Source organism: Pongo pygmaeus, chromosome 19 (genome assembly GCF_028885625.2).
Source record: "Pongo pygmaeus isolate AG05252 chromosome 19, NHGRI_mPonPyg2-v2.0_pri, whole genome shotgun sequence".
Lineage (NCBI taxonomy): Eukaryota > Metazoa > Chordata > Mammalia > Primates > Hominidae > Pongo > Pongo pygmaeus.
Window position 1 is genome coordinate 37,711,544 of NC_072392.2, and position 25,845 is coordinate 37,737,388.

At 49.2% G+C, this 25,845-nt stretch overlaps 1 protein-coding gene across 8 annotated transcripts in view; it reads left to right on the forward strand.

Moving 5' to 3' along the window:
* The first annotated feature begins 3,654 nt into the window (after positions 1-3,654).
* LOC129016775 (tensin-3-like) overlaps positions 3,655-25,845 on the forward strand; it is a 310,903-nt gene continuing 288,712 nt past the window's right edge. For all 8 annotated transcript variants that reach the window (XR_010124801.1, XR_010124802.1, XM_063657179.1 and 5 more), the window contains exons 1-2: positions 3,655-4,002; positions 11,769-11,880. Coding sequence is in view for 6 of the 8 variants with exons in the window: in XM_063657179.1 (XP_063513249.1) it covers positions 3,925-4,002; positions 11,769-11,880 (190 nt within the window). In the remaining 2 variants the exon portion in view is untranslated. The remainder of the gene's footprint in view (positions 4,003-11,768; positions 11,881-25,845) is intronic.

The window sequence follows — 25,845 nt, forward strand, 5'->3', positions numbered from 1 at the left end:
CCTGTACATTTATCTGTGTTTCTAGGGCTGTTGCCCAAGGCTGAGGTTCTCTTACCTAGAGTTTCCATGTCCACTCCTGCTTTCTCCTGAGTGTCCTCCCAGGACTGCCAGGGGTCCTCCAGGATGAACATACACCTGTGATGCTTTTTCCTTTTTTCCAGTTATAGCTCCCTGTGACGTTGGAGTCCAGCCCAGCTCGGTACTGGGGCCTCCTTCCTTGTCACTGCTTTGTGCAATCCTGCTCACCACCCTGTCCTTGCTTCTTGAGCCCTGTCTACCCTCAGTGTCCCAACACAGCTGTGCATTAGCCACCCAGCCTTTGGCCAGTTCACCAAAAATATGGCGCTTTACCACCCTTGCCTCTCTTCACCTCTTTTCCTGTCTGGAAAGTGTCTGCTTCTGCTTCAAGTCACAGCCCATTCATGGAGTTCTTCCCATGATCTGTGGACTCCGTGCCCCCTCCTAATGCTGTGTGTAGATCGTCCCTCTGGAAGGGGCGGAGTGAGCCAGCTGCTGTATTTCCTCTGACATCGAGCACACACGTTGTTCACATATCTGTGGTTGAATACATGATCGTGTGAGGGAATGGACACATAGAAGCAGCCTCCAGTTTCCAGTGACAAAACAAGGGCACGAGTGGCCCCTCAGCTCTCCCCCAGGGAACCTTGTACTTGGTGTTAAAGTCTGACTCATGGAGGGGCTCATGTCCCTAGTTCCAGCGGGGTTTCCAACCCAGGTTGAGATGTAGCCTCTCTTCCTGATGGCTGGTTTGCTGATGTCTGCCTTAGCCGTCTTGAATTCATCCTCCCTGGGAAGAACCTCATTTTGTTCCTGGGAAGAACCTTGTTTTGTTCCTGGGAACCAAGTGCAGTCAGAAGCTAGGGGGAGACAACCCGGCGAGTATAAAGCACAAAGGATTGTGGCAAAGCACGAAGAAAATTGGAAGCTGGGCAGCAGCACAGAGCTCGCTGTGGCCTTAAGATGGAGTGAGGCCAGTCTGCCACCCAAGTTTTGAGGTGAGGGTCTGTGCCTGGAGGAGTCTGTGCCCTGGCTTCTGAGTCTCTTCGCATCCCCAGACCCTCAGCTACAGCTTACTTCTGGGAGGACTCAGAAGGGTGTGGTCTGAGACAGGCAGTGAACACCAGTGTTGATGTGGTGGAAATACAGCAAAGCAGAATGTTTTCATTCCTGCACCAGTGTTTATTGCTCCTGCTTGGTGCTGTGTGTAGAAAATCCCAGACAAGGTTAGGACTTCCTATTGGAGGCACAAGACTTATGACCACACTAGAGTGTCAGGGCCCCAACCATCCTTGGGTGGCTCAGCCATGGAGGATGATAAACCAGTCTGGGAGGTCCGATGGGAGGCAGATCTTCAACTGAGCCTAGGACAGTGGTTTTCAGCCAGAAAGGAGAATGGGAAACTGCCTTGGGAGAAACCCCAAGTGAGCCCAAGGGCGCAGAGCAGAAGGACCCTGGAGTGTAAGAGCCTAGATTGCAAGCCTGGCAGGAGGCGGTCAGAGTGGCGGGGCAGGGAGAGGGGCTGGAGAGGTGGCCTGCTGATGAACGCAGATTCGCCTTAGGATTGAGCACTGTTTCTTGCCAGTGAAAAATCAGTTTGTTGTCCTCACCGGGGAGGTTTATCCCATGCATGTTATTTGTTACTAGTAATGAAGTGTGGGAGTTTTCTGAATGGCTACTCTTTTAAATAAGTAAGAGCAGATTCAGGGTATCCCTGTAATAAAAAGCCACCTTCAACCATTTGCCTTCCACTCTGGCTTGCATAGGCAGTGGGCTGGCCTGTGCTCCTGGCCATTGTTCCTGGGTGGACCCCAGAGAGTGTGAATCCTGGTACTCAGGTTGGAGGATTTTTATCCTGCTGGGGGCTATCTGTTCATTGCTGAATTCAGATTTCTTTGGCCGGTTCCTGTGGGCACCGTGGTAAGGGCGGTGGTAGATCCAGCTGACCTCTGGGCGTGTTTGCCCTGGGTAAACCATGACAGCAGCACATCTTGTTCTTAGCTGTTTGTAGGCACTGCTATGTACCTCGTATTGTGTCAGATGTGAAGGAATCTGGAATGAATACGATACAGATGTGTTCTCAGGGAAGGATGTTTGAAAAGACTAGAGTTTGGATATGCTATAGGAAAACAATGATGAACGAATACAGAAAAATAAATGAAGGAATGAATATAGAAAAAGGTGAATAATAGTGTCATTTGAAGGACAGGGGGAAATAAGAATGCCTGCTTGTCTGCCAGGTGATGATTTAGTGAGGAATTGGAACCCAGAATGGTGTGTTCTAGGAGGAGGTTTTTTGCTTTGTAGTTGAAAGTTGAAGAGCAGCTTTACTCTTCTACTGCAGAAGCAGAAAGATGGATATTTAGTGCCGGAACTTGAGAGGTTAACGTCGGCCAGTTGAATTGATGGCTGGATTTTGCACATATGTCAGCCATAAAGGCCACGACTTAGCCCACCCAGACTGCTCCCCACATCCAAGGCATGTGGAGTTGCAAGTGGAGCTGTAGATCTGAAGTTAGGGTGTTGGAGCCACAAAGGCTGAGCTCTGGGACACTTCCCCTAGGCTGGGCCTGGAGTGAAGGCCAGTGGTAGGAGTACAGGGTTAGCTGGCCTGAGACTAGAAGGCCCCCTATCCTGCTCTGAGGCAGGGGTCTCTTCCGCTGCCCCCCGTAGACCACAGGTAGTGGCTTCATCTTAAACATGTTCTTTTAGTTTTAGACTTGCCACAAAGCTTCTTGTAGACAGCCAAGATCCACTGCCCCGGGAAGGCTGGTGAAGTCCGACAGGCATTGAAAGGCGGGATCTGCCTGTGGATCTTGCCCGCCTCTCCTCCTGGCGTTTCTAAGTGACCCTTCCTTCAGGATCCTGGCTTGTCCATCTTCTGCCATCACCCTGTCATCTTCACCTCCTGAACTTCGGGTTTCTAATTTCCTTCTAAAATCGCAGACCCATAAAGGAAGAAGGCACTTCAGATGTGTTGTGAATTGTCCTGATTTGCCAGGAGCAGGATGGCGGGGGGTGGGGGTCGGGGGGGGTGAGGGAGGGATAGGCTGGGAGATAGGGAGGGGGGCAGGGAGGTGCAGCCCAGCCCCGAGGTGTGCAAGGCCCCGGGCGGTCCTGTGCTTTGACCTTTGCTTGAAATCCTCACCTGGTTAGGCGTGTCCCTCTCTGCAAGGCCAGGCTCCTAGTTTTTCTTAGTTGAAGAGGCAAATTAGAAAAAAAGCCTTTCTGCCTCGGTGTTTCCCTGCTTTCCACTCCAAATGCCCTGTTTGCTAGTTAGATTATCAGGGTAGTGTAGATTACTGTTCATTACAGATGCAGAGTTGACTGGATAATAATCAAGATTTAGAAATTCCGAAAGCCAAAGAGCTTGCTCGGTTTTGATTCTTTTAAGCACCTAGCCAGCGTTCTCGGAGCGGTTTGAAATCCTAGTAAAGCTGAACCCTGCGCCAAGCGCGGCGCGTCGGTAATTCCAGTCAGATGGCGGCTGCAAGACCCCGCTCCCCCCGCCTGGAAGGCGTTTCTTCACCCACTTTCCCAGTGTTTGGCGGCTCAGCCTGTGCCTCCGCGCTTGTTCAGAGCTGCGGTTGGGGCGGGCGGGGGAGGGAGGGCTAATTCGTGTCAGATAGAGGGACGCCGTGCGGGACCGTGCGCTCGCGCCTGGCTTTTGTTCCCGGCGTCTGACTTCTGACGGGCAGGAGTGGCTGTGGAGGCGGCGGCGCGCGGCTGGGACCTGGGCCGGCGGCCACGGAGAGCCCTTGGCCCCTCCCGTGTTGGCCATTTCCTGGGACTTGTGTCCGCAGGGGACTCGGGAGGCATCCTCCCCCCACCGATAGCCGCTGGGGAGGGGTCAGCGGCCGTCCTCGCCTGGCCGGACCCGGCTCCCCGCGGGCGGCAGGGGCGGCCATGCGGCTGCGCGCCCTGACCCCCAGGCCACCGGGAGGGTTCGCGCGCGGAACCCGGTCGCGCCAGCGCCGGCGCCAGGTGAGTGCAGCCCGGAGCTGGTGTGCAGGGCCAGGGGCACGAGGCACGGGCGCCTTCAGGGCTGCATGCACGTGGGCTGCGCCGGGTGTGCACTGGTGCCCGTGGACGCTGTGCCGGTGTGTACCCGCTTGTGCTCATGTGTATGCGTGTGCCCTTGTCAGTGCGCGTATGTCGGTGTGTGTTTGTGCACCCCGTCTGCACGTCCACGCGTGTGTGCTTGTGAGCGCGCGTCTGTGTGTGCAGGCATGTGTGCGCTGGTCCGTGCCTGAGTCCTGGTGGGTGCGTGTGTACCCTTGTGTGTGCGCGCGCAGGACAAGGAGCGAGAGGGCCAGTGGAGCTTTGCCTAATGGGGGAGTCTTCTGGTAAGCGTGGAAGAGGGTTGGGGCTTAGCTCTTTCTAACCCAACTGCCTCTTGAAAAGGCTTCTTGGGTTCCTTTCCCTGCAATGGAATTGGGATACTGGCCATTGCGCAGACCTGCTATCCCTCGCGTGTTTCTTGCAAAGGTAAAGGGCATTTGAGCTCTGCAATGACGTGGGGGATGCGCTGGGATGTAGGAATCCTTACAGGTTCCCTGGGGACCGCATGGGTTCCAGCGGTGCTCTGTGGTCCACAAGACGGCCCTTCACGGTGTTTGAATTAAACAGAGCAGTGCTAGTTGGCTCCCCGCTAGGTTCAGCCTCCCTTTCCCCAAGTCATTGCACTTGTTTTTCTGAAACTTTTATAAGGTTCTGTGGAGTGAAAAACTGTCAAAATTTCAGCTGGTTACTTGAGGTGTACTGCGTTCCCTTTTAAAGTGTAGTGGTCAAACGCTGCTGCCTGGAAGTGTGGGAACAATATGTGCTGGATGTGGAGGGTGTCCCTCTTGCCCCAGATACCGCCCCCCTGTGGGCTGGTAAATATCCCCAGGCCTGGAAGTGTTCCTGGCTGTTTAACATCAGAGTGAAGTTGGGCTGGGAATGTGTTTTTGATCAGTGTCTGTCTCTCCAGAATGCCTCTGAAGGTTTCCCAGGTGCCTGAATGCCCACCTAAATCCTCTTACTATGGTGGAGCTGAATATTTCCTGAAAGGAAAACGTAGCTGGGATTGTGCTGATGCAGCTTTGCACTTTTGCGTGTGTAACCATTTTGCCAGGGCGACCTTTAGCCGGGAGAACCTATCCGAGAGGTCCCTGCGGTTTTGCATTTCGGCAGAGTGGAGCATTCATGTGGAGCACCTCCCTGTTCAATTTTGCAGAGATTTTTCTTTCTCAAAAGAGACCTCACAATCAAGACCAGCACTAATTACTGTGTCCCCCTCAGGGAGTCCTTGTGGAACCAGCAGCCTGCTCTCTACCCTTCCAACATTTTGTTCCTAACAATTAAGTGCAATTTAGATTCCTGAACTGAGCCTGCTAAATGCTTCAGCATTGCTGCCTCCTCTCCCCCTTTGGGAGAAATGAAAGCACAGTATCAGGTGAAAACAAGGGCAGTCTAATCCCGTCTGGTCTCATTTCACAATAGAGATGTTATGTACAGATGAAGCGTGAGCAGATGTTATTACACTATCTTAAATGAACTCCTCAGGGATCCAGCAATTCAAATGGCTGAGCCCTCGCAACAGTGCTTATGCTGTTTCCCTCTTTAAGTTTTCTAGCTGTGGACCGCTGGGCAAGAAAGCTGCAGGAAAACAGTGCCTCTTTCTCCCTGGTTGGAATAAAGGTATTTGTAAGGAATAAAAGGTCACAGTATCTTTCCTTGGCCCACAGACTGTGGCTAATTCATTTGGTCAACAGGTATTAATTGAGGGTCCATGGTCCACTGTCTGCCAGGCGCTGGGCAGGGCCCTAAGAGGACAAAGGGGAAAGAGCCTGGTGTCCTGCATCTGGGAAACTGCAATCTAGCACAGGAGAGAAGGCATATAAACAAATAACTGCAATACGAGTGAAAAGTAAGTACCAGCTGCTGCATTGCAATAGAGAGATGTGTTTGTTAGGTGTTTGAATGCTACTCTTGTCTGAGCGTGAGACTGGGGCTTGAGGCATATGGGGCCTGAGTCCCATATGCCTCATCCATTGGCTGTGTGGTGCTGCATCTCGGTTTTGCATCTCACCATCACGGTTTGTAGACTAGTGGTGATTACAGTAATGACACAGAAGCACTTGGCTAGTGTTACCAACTGCATAATTAGCAGCATCATTATCCTTCTTTTGCAGAGCATTGAACACACAATCTCTGTTATCAGAAAGGATGCAATCTCTTTGAAAAAACCAGATACCGACATAGGAACAACTACATAACAACAGTGCCTTAAATGTATATAGATACTTATAGTATAGTCTGTTATATACAGTGGTGATTCTGTCTTGGCCGCAAATTGGAATCACGGGATGGAGTTGGGGTGGGGGGTTTCACAACAGTCCAGTGTTCTGATTCAGCCTCCAGGTAATCTGATTTAATTGGTCTGGGGTGGAGCCTGGGTCAGCTGTTTTAAAAGCTGCCCCAGTGATTCTTATGAACTGATAGATGGTATAGCGTTTGGTCATTTACAATAGCTGTTAAGAGACAAGAGGGGGAGGATATCTTTTCTATTTAAGAGAGGTTGTGACTTGTCCTGGGCCACAGAGCTTGTAGTGTAGGTATCAGAACTTACATGAAGGCTTCTGCTTGGTTCAGGACCCTTTCCCTTAGTTTATTTATTTTTTCTTTTTTTTTGAGATGGAGTCTCACTCTGTCAACTCAGGCTGGAGTGCAGTGCCATGATCTCAGCCTACTGCAGCCTCCGACTCCTGGGTTCAAGCGATTCTCCTGCCTCAGCCTCCCGAGTAGCTAGGATTACAGGTGCCCACCACCGCACCCAGCTAATTTTTGTATTTTTAGTACAGGCGGGGTTTCACCATGTTGGCCAGGCTGGTCTTGAACTCCTGAGCTCAAGTGATCCACCCGCCTTGGCCTCCTAAAGTGCTGGGATTACAGGCATGAGCCACTGTGCCTGGCCATGAAGTTTTTTATTAGGTGATTGTATTAGTATATTTTCATGCTGCTGATGAAGACATCCCCAAAACTGGGCAATTTATACAGGAAAAAGGGCTTAATGGACTCACAGTTGCAAGTGCTGGGGAGGCCTCACAATCATTTTGGAAGGTGAAAGGCACATTTCACATGGCAGCAGGCAAAGAGAGAGAGCTTGTGCAGAGGAACTCCCTCTTATAAAACCATCAGATCTCATGATAATTATTCATTATCACGAGAACAGCACAGGAAAGACCTGCCCCCATGATTCGGTTACCTCCCACTGGATCCCTCTCACAACAGGTGGGAATTCAAGATGAGATTTGGATGGGGACACAGTCAAACCATATCAGTGATTAAATGTTTAGGATTGTTTTGTGTTCTTGATGAATCAGTCCTTTTATTGTTATGAGAGGACTTTCTATATCCTTGTTAATGTTCTTTGATCTGTAGCCTACTTTGTCTGATATAGCCACTCCAACTTCCCTTTGATTAACATCAGCAAGGTACCTCTTTTTTTTAGCCTTTGTCTTAAAAAAAAAAAAAAAAAGACCAGGTGTAGTGGCTCACACCTGTAATCCCAGCGCTTTGGGAGGCCAAAGCGGATGGATCACGAGGTCAGGAGTTTGAGACCAGCCTGACCAATATGGTGAAACCCTGTCTCTACTAAAAATACAAAGATTAGCGAGGCGTGGTGGCGGTTGCCTGTAATCCCAGCTACTTGGGAGGCTGAGGCAGAGAATTGCTCGAACTCGGGAGGCAGAGGTTGCAGTGAGCCAAGATTGCGCCACTGCACTCCAGTGTGGGTGACAGGGTGAGACTCCGTCTCAAAAGAAAATATACTTATATAATCTGATGACTTTTGTTGACTTATAATTGAGATATTTAGACTATTTACATAAATATGATTATTAATATGGCAAGGTTTGACTCTGTCATCCTGCTACTTGTTTTCTATTTCTCCTACCTATTATTTGTTCTGCTTTTCTTTTATTTCCTTTTGCCATTTAGATTAATTGAATAGTTTTTATTATTTCATTTTATCTCTCTTGTTTGTTTATTACCCACAATTCATGATTTTAGTGGTTGCTCTAGGGTTTATACTATACCTCTGTAACATCACAGGCTACCTTCAAGTGATATTATATCCACTTCATGAATACTATGAGAGCCTTATAATAGTCTTATGGAATCTTTGGGGTGTCCAATTTCTGACTGGAAACCTCTGTGGCCAGTGGCACCTTTGCCTGAGTTCTTGTCCTGTGTCCAGGAAGAATGAGATACGCAGACAGGGGAAGGGTGAAGAAGATGAAGATAAGCTTTATTAAGTGTTAAACAGCTCAGAGGAGACCCACAGTGTCCTCTCTGTAGGCAGGTCATCCCGAACTCTGCTGCTCTCAGCAGAGAGGAGGCCCTGGAGAGGGTGGTTCCGCTCTGCAGCTGGAAGTCCCAACATCTCTGCAGGTCTCTGAAGCTCTCGGCAGAGAGGGTAGGTCCTCTGTGCAGCTGGTCTCTTGTGGGCTCTCCATTCTCTCTGTCCTCTCTCTTGCTCTGGCTGAACATGGAAAAGCCCTTGGAGGGGAGGAAGTGCCTGCTGATTGGTCCATGGGCAGCCATGGGTGGGCTGGAAGAGGCACCATGAGTCCCCACTCCAGTCTGTGGGACTGGCAGCCCGTCCCCAGCCTACAGGCCCTCCCTGGCCTGAAGGTGGGGCCTTACTGAGGACCCACCCCGTTCTGTCCAGGACTTTGCCTACTGCTGCCATTCAAGGCCCTGGAACTTGTCCCCAATCCCGCTCTGAGATCAGAGGTGGGGGGCTGGGAGAGGAGACAGGCCAGGCAGCCAGAACAGACACTCCTGAGCCAGCAGGGATGGTGGGGTGGGGGGGGGCTTCCATGCCCCCGAGGGTGCAGGCCGCAGAGATGCCTGGGTCCTGTGCCTGGGAGGGTGGCTGCAGCTGCCTGCACTCAGGGAGCTCCTGCTTTTCCCCAGCTCCCGCCTGCTTGGAGTAGGAGGCCCAGGTCTGCAGCCGTGGATGGTGGCTGCAGCTGCACCCCGGGGGACAGATCCTGCCTGCTCCTGGCCCCACTCAAGAACACAGGGAGGCTTGGATCTACAGCTGCAGTTTGGGCAGCTGCAGTGGCACCCAGGGAGTTCCCACCCCAACTCAGAAGAGGCGGCGCTCCCACCGGCTCCATGGAGAGTGCAGCCCCAGCCGCACCTCCCTGCTGCAGCCAGTGTGATGTAGCAACCACTGTCATCAATAGTATATTTCCTTTTCTTCTTTCCTGAACTTTGTGCTATTTTATCAGAAAATTTACTTTTAGATATGTCATATGTCACATTACACTATTGTTTAAACAGTTAATTATCTTTTGGTGAGCTTTAAATAATAAGAAAAACTCGTAAATTTACCTGTGTAATTAGCATTTCTGGTGCTCTTCATTTGTTGGTGTAAAGCCGTAATTCCATCTGCCATGTCCTTTTTGCCCAAGCACTGTCTTTAATATGTCATATGTGTCAGCTGGTGATGATTTTTTTTGGGCTTTAATTGTATATCTTTTTTTGCATATTTTAAGAAGTTTGTGGTTCACTTTTATTTTTAAGAGCTATTTTTATTGGGTACAGGATTCTAGATTGACACATTTTCTTTCAGTTTTTTGTTTTATTTTATTTTGTTTATTTTTTTAACTTTTAGGTTCAGGGTACATGTGCGGGTTTATTATATAGGTAAATTTTGTGTCATGGGGGTTTGGTGTACAGATTATTTCCTCCCCCAGGTAATAAGCATAGTACTCGATAGGTAGTTTTTCAATTTTCACCCTCCTTCCACCCTCCACCCTCAAGTAGGCCCTGGTGTCTGTTCCCTTCTTTGTGTCCATCTTTCAGTATTTTCTATTATACTGCTGTCTTCTCACTTATATTTTTTAAAACAATGAGAAACCTGTTATCCTAATGGTTGGTTCCCTGCATGTAATGTGTCTTTTGGCCCTGTGGTTGTTTTTAAGGTCTTTCTCTTTGTTACTGGGTTTAAGCAATTTGATTATTGTATGCCTTGGGGGTAGTTCCTGTCACATTTCTTGTGCTAGAAATACATATATATATAGATGGAGTTTCACTCTTGTTGCCCAGGCTGGAGTGCAATGGCACGATCTCGGCTCACTGCAACCTCCACCTCCTGGGTTCAAGCGATTTCCTGCCTTAGCCTCCCAAGTAGCTGGGATTACAGGCACCACCGCCATGCCCAGCTAATTTTTTGTATTTTTAGTTGACACGGGGTTTCACCGTGTTGTCCAGGCTGGTCTGGAACTCCTGACCTCAGGTGATCCACCCGCCTCTGCCTCCCAAAGTGCTCGGATTACAGGTTTGAGCCACCGTGCCTGGCCAAGAAATTTCTTGAGTTTCTTGGATCTGTGGGTTTATAGTTTTCCTCCTGGTTTGAAAAAGTTTCAGCCATTATTTTTTCAAATATCCCCCCTTCCCTGCCCTTCTCCGTCAGTCTCCATTACACATATGTTATGTTGTTTAAAGTTCTCCCGCAGCTTACTGATGCTTGTTTATTTATTTATTTAGGTTGTCTCATCTCTGTGTGCTTTGTGTTGGGAGGTTTGTACTGTGATGTCTTCAAGTTCATTCACCTGTGCTTCTGGCAGGCTCTAACCTGCCCGTAATCTCATCCAGTGTATCTTGCATCTCATATTCTTACATTTTCCTCAATGAATGTTTGATTTGGATCTTTTTATGTTTTTCAGGTCTCTACTTAACCTTCCAGCATATAGAATAGTTATTATGATGGACATTTGGGTTATATAAAGCTGTTATGACCATTCTTTCTCTTGTGGACATAGGTTTTTATTTCTCTTTAGTGTAAATAAGAATGGAATTGCTGAGTCATAGGACAGGTGTGTGTTTAAGTTTATAAGAAATTGTCGAACCATTTTCTAAAGAAGTTGTACCATTTATTCCACATTCTAAATACCATTTCATCTTTTCAAATAAATTTAATTATTCCAGTGGGTGAGTAATGGCCTCAATGAATCCATATAGATATTAAGTACTGATGGAATACACGGTCACATATCAGCAAATAGATATGATTAGTGCTTGACTCTAAAAGCAAATTGAATTCTTACAAGGTTATCACATAGCTGGGAGCCTTGGCTCTACAAACATGAATAGGTAGCCGAGTGGTTAGTTTTTCCAAGTGCTAATGCTTGTAATTGTGTTTGAAGAAGAACCACATGTGTGTCACAGGCTGGACTGTCTCTTCTTCTGCAGGAGAGCTCAGAGAGGCTCAAGAGCTTAGTGGTGATTCTGGAACACCTTTGAACCAGGAAAGCCAGTTGACTTCCTCATAACATAATTGTGCTGTTTAGCTAATTACTTTTTCCAGAAGAAAAAGGGTTGAGAGTCTAGAAGTGTATGTGGATTACTTTGTCACAGAAGTAGGTGGCTCTACGGCTCAAGTCTGGAAGGGAGTGCATTTTCACATAATGATGTTGGTTGATGTAATGTTTCTAGGCACCCCATGTGGTGATTGATGAGTTGGGTGAAAGTGAACGTCCGTCTAGGACTCTGGAATTGGGAATGCTAACAGGGTATCCGTGGGTCATCTTGGGAATTTTAGCATCACCAAGATGGTTTCTTGTTCTGTGTTTGCTTGGTAATATTCCTGTTTTTGCTCTTTACAAATTCCACTAGATTTATTATCTCCCGAAAAGGAAAAAGAAAAAAACTGTGAGATGAAACGTTGACAATTTCTTCCTTTACTTTTTCAGCCAGAAGAATTAACCTCGAGTCTGCACACTTTTAAGAACAAGGCCTTTAAAAAATCCAAAGTGTGTGGAGTTTGCAAACAAATTATTGACGGTCAAGGTATTTTATGCCGAGGTAAGTCTGTGTTTATGATTCTCTCGCCGATTAATCCAAGGCAAAACAAACAAAAAACAAAACGAAAACTTTTTTTCGGGAGTTTCCGAAAGTTAAATCATGGAATTCCCCTTCTTAGTTTATATGTCCCCCAACCCCCCACCCCCTTACTTAGCAGGGGCCAACCGTATTTACACAGATAAGTGCTCTTGAGGACATTTTTACAGAAAGAGCAGAGTTCCCCGATGGGAGAGGAGGCAGCAATTTGTAAATTAATCATTTATTCTCGGGTCTGCTCTGAAGTGTCAGTAACTCAGGTAATTTAGTTTGACTTTCAGATCTCTTACTCAAGTTTGCGAATGAAATGTTTCTATCTTTAGAATTCAGGTTCATTTTGGTATGGCCCCTTTCAGATCCTGTCACTAAACTAAGCCACCAGCTTGGGTACTAGATATTTAGACGTCAAGTAATGAATGGAACTTGCCAATTCTTTTGTGACTGCACATTAATAAATCTAGTAAGAGATGTGTGACTGTAATGAATGTGGGAATGGTCGGGGGGCAGGGACTGCTGGGCGGACCAGTGGGGTAACCACACAGAGGGAGTCACTAGGAGGACCAGGCCCTTGGAGAGTGCGGGGGCTGCTCTTTGGCATCATTTCATCTGCGGGGTTGGGGATTTCCTCTAGAAAATGTGCAGAGTCTCAGCCTGTGGGCTTCTGTGGTGTTAGGACCTCCCCCTCAGTGCCTCCTTCCCTGCAGACCCCCAGCAGGTGGTCCCTGATGGCCACTTTAGACTAGGGTGCCTATGATGGAAAGATGCATGCAGTCAAACCTTAATGGGTTGAGGATGTGACCAGGGGCCTCTAAGGGGCTCTTGGGATTCTTTTACAGTTCAAAGGCCTGAGTGTGGGTGAGAAGACTGGGGTGCCCCTCCTCTGATTCGGCCCCTTGGAGAAGTCAGTGCTAAAGAATGTGTTGGATGAGTGGTGGGTACCGGCCACCCTGGTCGCTAAGTAGAAGCCAGAGACCAGGGAGCCATTTGTGTAATTCATCTAGATCGGCATCCAAGGCAGAGAACATGGGCTATAGTGTACTCGGAGCCAACTGATAGGACATCCTGTGATTCAAAACTTTTTTTTTTTTTGAGACAGGATGTCGCCCTGTCATCCAGGTAAGAGTGCGGTGGGATGATAAGGGCTCACTGCAGCCTTGACCTCCTGGGCCCAAGCCATCCTCCCACCTCAGCCTCTCCAGTAGCTGGACTATAGGCATGGGCCACAGGCCCAGCTAATTTTCTTACTTTTTTGGAGACAAAGTCTCATTCTGTTGTCCAGGCTGGTCTGGAACTCTTGGCCCCAAGTGATTTTCCTGCCTTAGCCTCCCAAAGTGCTGGGATTACAGGTGTGAGCCATTGTTATAAGCCCATATTTGCAAATGGCACTGCACTGGGTGATGTCTTGGTCATCTGTGAATGCTGTGGCCTGTCACTGGCCATTCCCCTGCATAGCTTGTCCAGTTCAGGAGGGCCATGTCAGCCAAATGTGGTGGCCCTTTGTGTTTGGGGCCTGCAGGTATAAAGTGATGAGAAATTGCACTGATGCTCTTGGACAGGCGTCCTCCATCAAGCTTGCTCTAAAATGTCTGTGGGCAAACATAGCAGCCCCTCTGTGTCCCACATACCCTACAGGGTCCAGTAGGGGCTTTGTGCCTTTCCAGGAACATGGCAAAAATAGAAGCCCAAGGAGTCTCCCCATCTTTGAATGTCATTCTCATAGAAATGCTCATATTTTATTTATTTATTTATTTTTGAGATGGAATCTTGCTCTGTCACCCAGGCTGCAGTACAGTGGCACGATCTCGGCTCACTGCAAGCTCTGCCTCCCAGGTTCACGCCATTCTCCTGCCTCAGCCTCCCCAGCAGCTGGGACTACAGGTGCCTGCCACCATGCCAGGCTAATTTTTTTTTTTTTTTGTATTTTTAGTAGAGATGGGGTTTCACCATGTTAACCAGGATGGTCTCCATCTCCTGAACTTGTGATCCGCCCGCCTCGGCTTCCCAAAGTGCTGGGATTACAGGCGTGAGCCACGGCGCCCGGCCAGAAATGCTCATATTTTAAAATTTTGGTCTCTAACTTTGACTCTCAAGTGTGAAAAGAAGGAAAAGGAAAGTCGTGGTTGAATTGGAACCATGAAACCAGCAGCCCAGAGAGCCTGGGAATCAGAGCTATAAGGGCCTGGTGTTGATCCTAGAGCCCTGGTCCTGTGCCAGCGGAGCCACTGGGCGATACTGGGAGAGCTGTCATGAGCAGCATGGCACCAGCAGGGACACCCTGGGCTTGTTCTCGGCTTCCTCATCCTGTGATGACATCTCAGGCAAAGCTGCAAACCAAAGGTTCCCCATGAACTGATTTCTGCCTGTCAGGTGCTATGTGGGGACAGGTCTGATTTGGGAGCAAAGGTGGAGGTCAGACAGAGCTGGGTCCTGGCCCTGCCCCTGACATGGGCAAAGTCTCCTCACTCTGGGTCTAGGACTTAGGGCTGTTCCAAGGGCAGAAGTCAGGCTTAAAGTGCACAGCCAGCGTTGTGGCACTTAGTTTTGTTATTGGTGTTAGGATTGCTCTGAAGGGAACCCACTGTGGGTAGCTCCATATGGCTGATGCCGCATGTGTGTTTGGTTAGCCTCTGCACCACACATCCTTGAGCTGTAATCCAGTGGGGGAGCTGCTTAGACACAGAGGCCTTTTGCCCAACTTACCACAGTGGCTTGGGCTGCACTAGGTTGGTTATACTGCTTGAGGAGTAATTTTTCCTTCTTTGTATAAATGAAAACTGAGTTTACTGAAGAGTTATCTCAGACATCCTTTTTAGTACTTCAGTATTCTGTTCCTGCCATTCAAGTAGCATTGACTATTTTCAAAGTAAATGTAACCAATGAAAGAGAAGAGCTTGAAGAAAGCACGGCCTCCAGCTGTGAAACACGCAAGCGCGTCTTGGACGGCAGGGAGCTGTCTTCTTTCTTTATCTGGAGGATCATCGTCTTAGTGCCTTCCCTGGGTTGGGACTTGTGTCTCTTCCTCTGTCCTGCAGTTGCACACACTCAAAAGGGCCAGGGAAGGACCCCAGATTGATCATCTGGTTCTAAATGAACTCTGTTTTGTGGCATTTTAAATATGTGGTGTGTGAAATATTAGGGAGGGGTGAGGAGGCCTGCCAGAGTGGTGTGTATGTGCCTGAGTGTGTGGGTGTACATATGCATGGCTATGTGTGCGGTGCATGCATGCATGATTGAGTTCATGCATATGAGGACAAGCAGTGCACACACCTGTGATTGCATGTGTGTGCATGCGTGCATGCGTCTGAGTGAATGCATTTGCTTGAGCACACAGATATTCCACATTGTGAGGGAACATGTGAGAGCATCCCTTCTGTTCAGACCACTTTGTAGAGTTCAGCTGCTCTACGACATCCATTATCTTATCTTGAGGGAGACAGAAACAGAAAATGTGCATGCGCACAGGAGCAGCTTTTGTTCTTGAAAGAGAAGAGAGGGAATAAATAGTGCCCTATCTGGACAAGATGTTCAACAGGCTTATCTTGCTGTGTGTCATCTGGTTGTTAAGGAAGATGAAGTAAGGCATGCTATCTCCAGATAATGGTTTAAATTTCACATGCTTCTGGCAACATCCAGGCACTCATGAGAACAAGGCCCAGTGTGGTGGCCCCACAGCCCATCTACTGGTTTCTGTTGGTATTGATGCTTTCCCACCTCCTCTTGGAACTCTCTGGAGTTCTGCTTCGATGTGAGGCAGCGAGACACCTAGAGCATCACCTCTGAGGATTCAAGGCCCACTTTGGCCTGGAGGACCCCACACATACCCAACATGGACAAGCAACGGGGCTGCCAGCTCTGTCCTAGTGCAGCATTATCTTCTGTCCTGTTTGGCTAATGCTCCTCTACTCCAGGGAACCCAGTATAGCACTGGTTTTTCTCACTGGTGAAATAGATTCTTGGTCAGTGGAGGTAACAAGGGGAAAAAAAGCCATATACATTTTTTTATCCCTTGAAGAAAATCACTCATGGACAGGTATGATGTTAGGTGACTTCACCCCTCTTCTCATGCCTGGTTTATCCCTTTCTTCTTTACCTCCTCCTCCCCCACAGCTTACTTTCCACCGCAGGGACACATTGCTGCTCTCATTGCCTTTTTAGGCTGGTTCCTTTCCAGGGGCAGCCAGGATGCAGGTATTATGGGCACACAGGCACCTGCTCCCGCTGTGTCCCTGTCTGTGACTCTGGGCCCCTCAGCTAGGATAGGATATCTTGTCTAGAGGCAGTAGAAAGAGATCAGGATGTGGGGTCAAGTTCTGGCTGTGCCACTCTCACTCTGGGCAGTTTTAGACAGTAGGCTTTTATGAAGCCCATTTTCTCAACCCTAAAATGGGCATGAAAATGCAGATCCAGTGGTGCAGAGCTGGGACTCAGGGAGGGGTGTACGTGAAAGGGCCTGGTCTGCCAGGCCAGTGAGGTGCAGGGCAGGACCACCACCTTCCCAGGGGACGGCTGCTTCGTGCTGGTAGGCAGTGCTGCACTGCACCCTGGATGTGATGCCTTTCAGAGGGCGCTGGTTCAGCCTCTCCCCAAAGAGTTGCCATGAGCTTGGTGGCTGTGAATCCTGGGGATGGTGTGTTGAGTTGTGCACACCTTTCCAGCCTGGGTGCCTGCAGTGCATGCATGTGTGTTCTTGTGTGTGTGTGTGTGTCTGAATTCCTCCCTCACTCCTTGCTCTCCTCTTAGCGGTCCCATATGGTGAAGCTCTTCTGCCTTGAGCCCTCTGGGCTGGTGGGCTTCAGTAGGGTCTGTCCCCATGGTCCCTGGGTCCTTTCTTTGTGGTGGGTGATGGCAAGCACACAGCTGCTTTTTGCAGAGAGAACTGGCAGAAGCTGAGGATGTGGTAGGCTCGGGAAGCTGCATGTCCTGTTGAGTTCATGGCAGGAGGCCCATTATCAGGAGAAGGAACCAGGAACTGGCCCAGATGAAGGAAAACCTTTGCCTTCTGGAGAAAGGAGGGCCACTGCCCTTCAGGGAGCACTTGCAGGCTCCATCCCCGAGGAGGGACCCCCACTCAAGGCGCTTGGTGGAGGCATTGGGAGGAAAGAGCAGCCATGGGCACCATTGGAGGCAGAGGCATTCTGACTCAAGGGACGGGCCCACCTCTGGTTTCTGGTGCTGTTGACTTAAGCACGTGGTGAGTGTTGTGCCCTTGGGCATGTGTGCACTGAGATCTTGAGGACTTCCGTTAGAGAAGTGTCTGTCTTCTTTCTGTGGGATAGTTTTTTGGAACTGCCTCACGTGTGCCCTGTGTTACGGTCAGAACGTTTGTGTCTCCCCAAAATTCCTATGTTGACATTCTAACCCTCCATGGGATGGTGGCATTATGAGGTGGGGCCTTGGGGAGGTGATTATGTTTTGCGAGTGGAGCCTCACGGGTGGGATTAGGGCCCTTATGAAGGGGACCCTAGAAAGCTCTCTCACCCCTTTGGCTAGGTGAGGATGCAGTAAGGAGACGCCATCTATGAACCAGGAAGTGGGTCCTCCCCAGACACCACATCTGTGGTGCCTTGACCTTGGACTTGCAGCCTCCAGAGCTGTGAGAAATAAGCAACTGTTTATAAGCCACCTAGTTTAGGGTAATTTTTAAATAGCCCAAACTGGAGGAGACATTATGTTTTTATGCACATACCTCTAGGAATTATGTTAATAAACAATAGAAACTCTTTTTTTTTTTTTGAGATGGAGTCTCACTCTGTCACCCAGGCTGGAGTGCAGTGGTGGGATCTCAGCTCACTGCAAGCTCCACCTCCCGGGTTGACGCCATTCTCCTGCCTCAGCCTCCCGAGTAGCTGGGACTACAGGCTCCTGCCACCACACCCGGCTAATTTTTTTGTATTTTTAGTAGAGACGGGGTTTCACTGTGTTAGCCAGGGTTGTCTCAATCTCCTGACCTTGTGATCCACCCACTTCGGCCTCTCAAAGTGCTGGGATTACAGGCGTGAGCCACCGCGCCCGGCCTAGAAACTCTTTTTAAAAAACATACAGGATTCCATGTTTCAGAAGTCTTTTAGACATGATTGTTTTCATTAGCTTTTTCAGTTATGTTAAGTTAATGTGTGTGCTAGAGACCAGGAGGTGTTCGGGGATGCTCCCAAGCCTGAGGTGACAGGGGTGCTCCCAAGCCTGAGGTGCCATGGTCTGTTGAGGCCAAGACGCCCTGTGGACAGGAGGTGTCATGGTGTAGGCTGAGGCGGCTGAGATAAGCCCCCATCATCAGAGCAGGAGTACTGGGGGATGGGAAGTTACGTGGAGGCCATGAGGCTGGCCTGGGGGTGTGGATGGGACTACCTTCCAGTGCAGAGGCTTGGGGCTTAGAGGTGGGCAGATCTGAAATGCCTTAGGGAGACACACCAGGGAATGTCACCCGTTGAGAGCCCTTGGCCTGCAAAAGCTGCTGCTGCACAGAGGCTTTAGTTTTCTAACTTAACGCAAGCAATAAATCTATGATCCTGCTTGCCTCTGAGGAGGCAGGGGGATACGGTGTCCCCACTTTTGGGGGGCAGGCATCCCATCCCTGCTGATACCTGGGACCCAGATCCACTGAATGGGAGAGCCCCGGCCAGGCTCTGGCCCCCAGCCCTGCCTGCTGCTCCACCCTTGCTGGCCTTCTTCCTGGAGGCTGGGCCCCGGTCTCCATCACCCTGCAGACCTCCCATTCCTCCTTCCTAACCCGGCTTCCCTGGATCTGGCCCTTTGTCTGCCCAGGCTGGGATGCCCTTGAGATTCACTCTCCTGTTTGCCTCTCCGCTCCTCTCCTGTTTGTACTCAGAGAACGGCTCTGCGAAACTGTAAACCATCCAGCGGGAAGAACGTGTGCCTGCATCCTCATGGTGGCCCTTTGAGGCTGTGCCTGCCTTGTTTGGTCTCTCCTGAATCCCCCAGGTGCTTTGAGAGGCTGGCTGCACAGGGCTCATTTTTGACCTTTTGCTGGACTGTGCTGCTCTGCCTGCTGACCCTCATCCTTTAGGTTTCCGCTCAGCACCAGGTCCTCAGGAAGCTGCCTCCCTGCCCTGCCACTGTGTCCCCTAGCATCTGCCCTTTTCCCTCCAGAACTATCCATGGCCAGTGACTAGCCAGCCATCTGGATGTTCACTGGGGCAGTGATTCTCTGCCCTCAGCTGGAGCCCAGGAGGCATGAAGGGCTGGCTCTGTGTTGTTCACCAGGTGCCTGTGCACAGGGCAGACACCTCCGTCCCAAAGTGGAGTGCTGTCTTGTCTTGCAGGGTGAACCCTCACCAGCACACTTTTACTGAGCAGGTGCGGCGTCTGGTGCATTGCGCTGCCCACGGTGACCAAGGCTTCGAAGGGCTCGGAGTCTAGTGGGCTGGAGCAGTGAGCACGAACAGGATCCCGTGTGAGGAGTGCTTTATCAGAGGTATTTGCAGCCGCCCTGGGAGCACAGAGGAGGGACAGGAAATTCTGGGGAGGTGGGTGGGCAGGGAGTGTGGGCATTGTCAGGACGATGGAGGAACTGCTGTATTCTGATCATTTGTTTATGAATTCTGATCATTTGTTTATCTGCTCCCCTGGGCCGACTGCCCCCACTATGATGTGATGCACTGCTGTTACTTGGGTATCCTGAGTCTCAGCAAAGGGCCTAGAGCCCAGTAGGTGCACAGACAATGTAAGTTGCATGACAATCCAGATGAATTTGTGCAGATAAACACCTGGCTCATTGATCTGCTCTTGTCTGGCAAATCCATGTGAAATGGCTCCAGATGTTATTTCCAAAGTTCTTTCCAGAACAATTGGAGGTGGTGAGTCTCCCACCCTGAGGCCAAGCCCAGCCCCACCGTGGGGTTGACTCCCACCGGGGAACTGAGCTCAGCCCTCCCATCAGACTTGCCCCATCCAGAGAAGTGGCAACACGACAGAATCTTCCAGAAGCTCCCAAAGGGGAAGGAGGCACCCAGGTCAAATTTCATCTGAGTAATTTCTGGTCGGTGGTGGTTATCCCATGGGAAGCAGCACTTCCCTGCCTCTAAATTCTGCTCCTCTGTGGCAATACAAAGCCTTTCTCAGCCGCCTCCACACTGACTTTACTCTTGGATTTTGACTGAAATCCTTCCTGTTTTCTAACTCTGTGGCTGGGAAGAAGGCCTGGACCCCTCCCAGATGTTTCTCAACGGTCTGGGTTGTCAGGATTTGGGGTTTCTGCATGCCAGGGACGTCTGGGATGTGTTAGTTGATTGTGCTGGTGGATTTTGATTCTTAAAACTCACTGAGTAATGTAGACAAGCTCATAAATCCAAGTATTTGTTTTGCAGTAACTGGATTCCAGTAACTGGAATTTTATGTTAAGTTGTGGGGTTGTTTTCTGTCGGTTTATTCAGATGGATATAATGCTGCTCTCTGGGTGTGCAAGGTCTGCCTAGGTGTGGCAGGGGGACAAGGCCAAGTGGCAACTTCTGATTCCACATCCTCCAAGCCAGGGAAGAGGCAGTGCTGTGCTTCACGGAGCGCACGTGGGTATCGGCTACCCTGGGACACTAGCAGGCCTGAAGTGTTAAGAAATGTGAGGAGTGGCCGGGCGCGGTGGCTCACGCCTGTAATCCCAGCACTTTGGGAGGCTGAGGTGGGCGGATCACTAGGTCGAGAGATCGAGACCATCCTGGATAACATGGTGAAACCCCATCTCTACTAAAAAAAAAATACAAAAAATTAGCGGATGTGGTGGCAGGCGCCTGTAGTCCCAGCTACTCGGGAGGCTGAGGCAGGAGAATGGCATGAACCCGGGAGGCAGCGCTTGCAGTGAGCCGAGATTGCGCCACTGCACTCCAGCCTGGGCAACAGAGTGAGACACTGTCTCAAAAAAAAAAAAAAAGAAATGTGAGGAGCTCTTTTCCAGAGGATGGGGTCAAAGCCTGGCCTCTGCATGAGTCAGCCAGATGGCCCCTAACCTAGGGTGAGCATGGACAGGCAGGCTCCCCTATCACCCTCGCCCCTCCAACCAGCTCACTGTGGCTAGCATGGGTCTAGGAGGTGCCTACTGTGTCAGGTGCTGGCCACCCACATACAGGTGGACATCTGCCACCAGGCTGCTGGGCTATTGAGGGACAAAGAAGTCCTGGACAGTCACACCCATGTGTGTGGGGGACTGGGGTTCTTGGGAGGGTGCTCTTGGTTTACATGGTGATGAGTGGCCCCACCACTTGGGTCTGCTCACACACAGAGTGAGGTGGGGGACTTGTTTCCTTCCAAACGTGTATTTGAAGTAGACAATTACTAAGAGGGTTTCCTGAGTTAGACTTAAGATGTTTTTGAGGGATTGGTACCATCTTCTCTCTTTCCTTTCATTTTGCAATATTCTATATTATGATCCCTTTGAATATCTGATGGAGATGCAGAGACATTCTCCTTTGCACCTGTGCCTTGTGTTGGGGGGGATATCTTAAATGGGGGGCAGGTTGACAACAAGGTAAAGAGACAACAAGGTACGTCCTATACATAGATTATGTAAGTAATGTTAGGGATGGGAGCTGGCGCCCCGAGACGAAGCAGCAGGTGGGGCCCCAGCGGGTCTCACTGACTCTGGGCTTGATTCTCTGGACTGTGAAGTGGGCAGTAAGGCCTGGCTGGCCCTACTCACAGGCTGTTCAGAGGAACATGTGAGTCAAGGGACGTAAAAGGACTCTGTCAGCTCCTGAGTGCTTCATCAACATTAGTCAGTGCCGCAGCTGATTCAGTGTCCTATTTGTGAAGATTAAGTCCACCTTGATTGATTTCTGAGAGGCTCAAAAGTTAAACCTGTGATCTCCAGAGCCAGGCTGATGTGAATTCAGACCTCAGCTCCACTGCCTCTCTGTGCTTCAGTTTCCTGGTCTGCCACATGAGGACAATAACTGAAACTCATCAAGGGGTTGTGTGAGGATCAGATTCATATCTGAGCACGTGAATCATGCCCATATGATAAGAATCCCTTGAGGGAGATAATGATTTATTTATTTATTTATTTATTTATTTATTTATTTACTTACTTACTTATTTATATTCTTTCTTGTAGAGATGGGGGTCTTACTGTTGCCCAGGCTGTTTTCCAACTCACAACCTCAAATAAGCCTGCCAACTTCGCCTCCCAAAGTGCTGGGAATTCAGGCGTCGGCCGCTGTGCCTGGCCCCAACGATAATTTTTCGAGAAAAGAAAATCATTACATGGAAAGAATGAGAGAGAAAGAGTAAAACTGAATATCTGGGGATGAAAACTTCAAGAGTTTTTAGGGGCTGTTGTCTTGAAGTGTGGTTCAGTGTTCTTGGGCAGATCTGGCGTGGGGAGGTGAGGATCTGTGAAGAGAGTGAGAACAGCAAATAGATAAGAGCATGGAGATGGCCGCCCTCTGACATCAGCGGAGGGACCATGCAGCGACATCGAATCCTACCTGTGCCACACGGGCACACAGAGACGGCTGCTCTGGCTCGAATGGGAGCATCTTGAGCCTTATCCCCATTCCTGAGTTCATGTTCAACAGAGGATGGTCTGGAGGGTTTAACTTCCCTTTTAGGAGGCACCTGGCTGAGGAAATGGTGCTGTGGGAGGCAGTCTGGGTGCAGCCAAGAGCCTTGGGGTCTCCGCAACCCCAGTCGACCTGCCACAAAGGCCTGTGCAAATACTGGAGTTTGTGAGAGTGACTATCTTGGTTGACTGATTCTTGATTGATTGATTATTGATTGTTGACTGATTCTTGATTGATTGATTATTGATTGGTTGATGCCCTCAACAATTAATTTTATAGCGCCTTTTGGGTGCTGGCCTCCCTGAGGCTGTTTGACCCAGCTCCCTGTCACCTTCTCACCCATTTGCTGCTATTTTTCTTCTTGTCTCTTCAGACTTTTCTTGACCCCTGATACAGAAATGAGTGTGGAACCCTCCCTCTGCCTTTAGGCTCCCTCTGCACCTTCCTGGAGTTACTTTCCTGTACCTCATGTCATCCTGATTGGATCTACGGTTCCTGTTGATTTTCCTTTCCTCTTGCACTGCAATGTACATTCATCAATGTTTTCTGTGTTCCCAATTGTATCCAGGGCCAGATCAGTTTCTGCCCTGTTGTAGGTTTCCAGGACATATTTATAGGCTTACAAAATGTTTCAGCTCTGGGTATTAATGAATACCGGTGGAACTAATGAGGGAATAAAAGGCAGAAGTATTTAGTTTGGTGAGTATTAACTTGTGGTTAACTTTGCATCTTTACAAACATCTGGTTTGTTGGAGGTGGTGAAGGTCCCTGCGGGTGAGCTCTTCCCCTTCCCTTTCCCGATGAGACTTATCTGAGGCTTGCCCTGTGGGTGGCTTTTGCGGGTAAAGATTGGTAATGACACCTTTCCTCTAGGTTTCTTTTGTCAAGCATGGGGCTGCAGGATGCTGTGGCTAGTAGCCCTGGTAAGATGAGTGTGATTTGAAACGGGGCTTGTGGAGACCATCCAGGAAAACAGCACAGCAGGATTTCTATTGCAAGGTTGGACGTTCTTGTCTTCAGTCAACATTGGCCAGGCTCCAGTAGGACCATAGAACTGGCACACCCCATGACACTGTGAAGGAAAAAGAGCCTGTGTAAGTACACCAGGCTGAACTGGGATACAATACATGAGCTAGATTTTTGTTTGTTTGTTTGTTTTTGAGATGGAGTTTTGCTCTTGTTGCCCAGGCTAGAGTGCAATGCTGTGGTCTCGGCTCACTGCAAGCTCCGCCTCACAGGTTCAAGTGATTCTCCTGCCTCAGCTTCCCAAGTAGCTGGGATTACAGGTGCCCACCACCACGCCCGGCTAATTTTTATAGTTTTAGTGGAGGTGGGGTTTCACCATGTTGGCCAGGCTGGTCTTGAACTCCTGACCTCAGATGATCCACCCACCTCGGCCTCCTAAAGTGCTGGGATTATAGCCGTGAGCCACTGCACCTGACCCACATGAGCTAGATTTTTATTTGTGTGTGTTTGTGTATCTTCACAGGAAATCATTTTAGCCCTTGCTCTTGTCAGTGTAGTAGGAGGAGGATGGACCTGGCCCATCTCCTTAGGTGCTGCCGCATGTGTAGATGGGGCATTAGCAGGGTAGGGGATGCTGTTTACTGAGTTGGAGCTGGGAGCCGGGCACAGTCACTGTGGGTGTAGATGGGGTAGAGGCAGGATGTGGGGATGCTGCAGCTCACTGAGTTGAGATGGGGTCCTGATAGTCACTGCAGGTGCAGATAAGGCAGAGGCAGGATAGGAAGATGCTGCTCACTGAGTTGAGATGGGGTCCTGGCAGTCACTGCAAGTTTAGACGGGACAGAGGTAGGATGTGAGGACTCTGCTCACTGAGTTGAGATGGGGTCCTGGCAGTCACTGCAAGTGTAGATGGGAGCCTGGCAGAGTCAGGGATGGGCTGCTCCACAGGAAGCTGTGGCCGTGGACAGTTGCACCCTATTTCTGTTCCTCAGTGCCGTGATCTTTACAATTTGTACATTAGAGTAGTTAATCTCTAGGATTTTCTCTTTCTTAATAGACTATATAGAGACCACTCCACAAATAGACAATTTCATAGTGTTCTCTAGTAATAATTCACATATGTCATACATTTTTGCATTTTGATCCCTTTGTGTACATGCTACCTGGAGACAACAAGGTATTCCCTTTACATAGATTATGTAAGTAATCATGCATCACAGTGATGTGACGTTTTGGTAGAGGTGTTCTTTCTTTGGCTTATTTCTGGGGAAGCAGTAGAGCATGGTGGAGCTGAGGTGGATGGTGGAGACAGCCTGCCAGCATTCCTGCTCTGCCTCTTTCTGCTTAGAGTCATTGTGAGGAATAGCAGGGTAAATACACATGAAACACAAACACTGAGGAGCTCCAGAAAGTGTTCAATGGTGTCAGTAATGACGACGATGATGATGATGTTGTTAGTGATGGTGATGAGGGTGACAATGGTGTGCCGATAATGATGTTGTAATTGATGGTGATGACGGTAACGATGATGGTGATGGTGGATGGTGGCGTAATTGATGATGATGGTATATTAGTGATGATGGTGTTGATGGGGATGGTGATGATGATGGTATGATGTTGGTGAAGATGGTGATGGTGAAGATGATCATGATGGTGATGGTGAGTGGTGATGGTGTAATTGATGGAGATGATGATGGTGATGGTGTGGTTGATGGTGACAGCGGCACTAGTGATTATGTAGACATGATGATGGTGATGGTGACGATGTTGATGAATGGTGACAATGATGGTGATGATGATGGTGATGACAGTAATGATAGTGCTGTGACTGGTGATGGTGATAGTGGTAGTGTAGTTGATGGTGATAGTAACAATGGCAATGGTAACGATTGTGATGATGATGCTGATCGTAATGATACTGATGGTGATGATAGATGGAGAAGGGTTAGGGGCATATTCTGTGATGCAGGCTAGTATTTCTACCATTCCTTTTCTGGCTCATCCTTGGACTTTCAGGTCCCTGACTTTCACATTTTAACCTCCTATTTACATGCAAATTTCATGTGTGGTTAAGTTGAAAGAAAACATTTCATGTTTTAAAAACTGTTATGTTAACATGTAAGGGCCCTGTTATCTCTACTCTTGGAACTTTAAGTAAGGGAAAGAAAAGATAGAAATGACATTGAGCAATGGGGTTAAGTGTCCAGTTGTGGTTTTTCTTACACTGCTCAAAACCTTGCTGGTGTGCTCATACCATCAGTTAGGACTCTGAGGCAATCCGTTCTCACTACATGTCACTGAGTTCCCTTGGGTGGCCTAACATGGTCCAATTGCCACTGATATCCCAAACTGGTTGTATTTCACAGAGGACAGAGGAAGGCGCTGTTATGGGTGAGTCTCGGCATTCTGGAGTTGAGTAGATTCAGCCCCAAAAGTTACAAGTTTTGTGGGACTT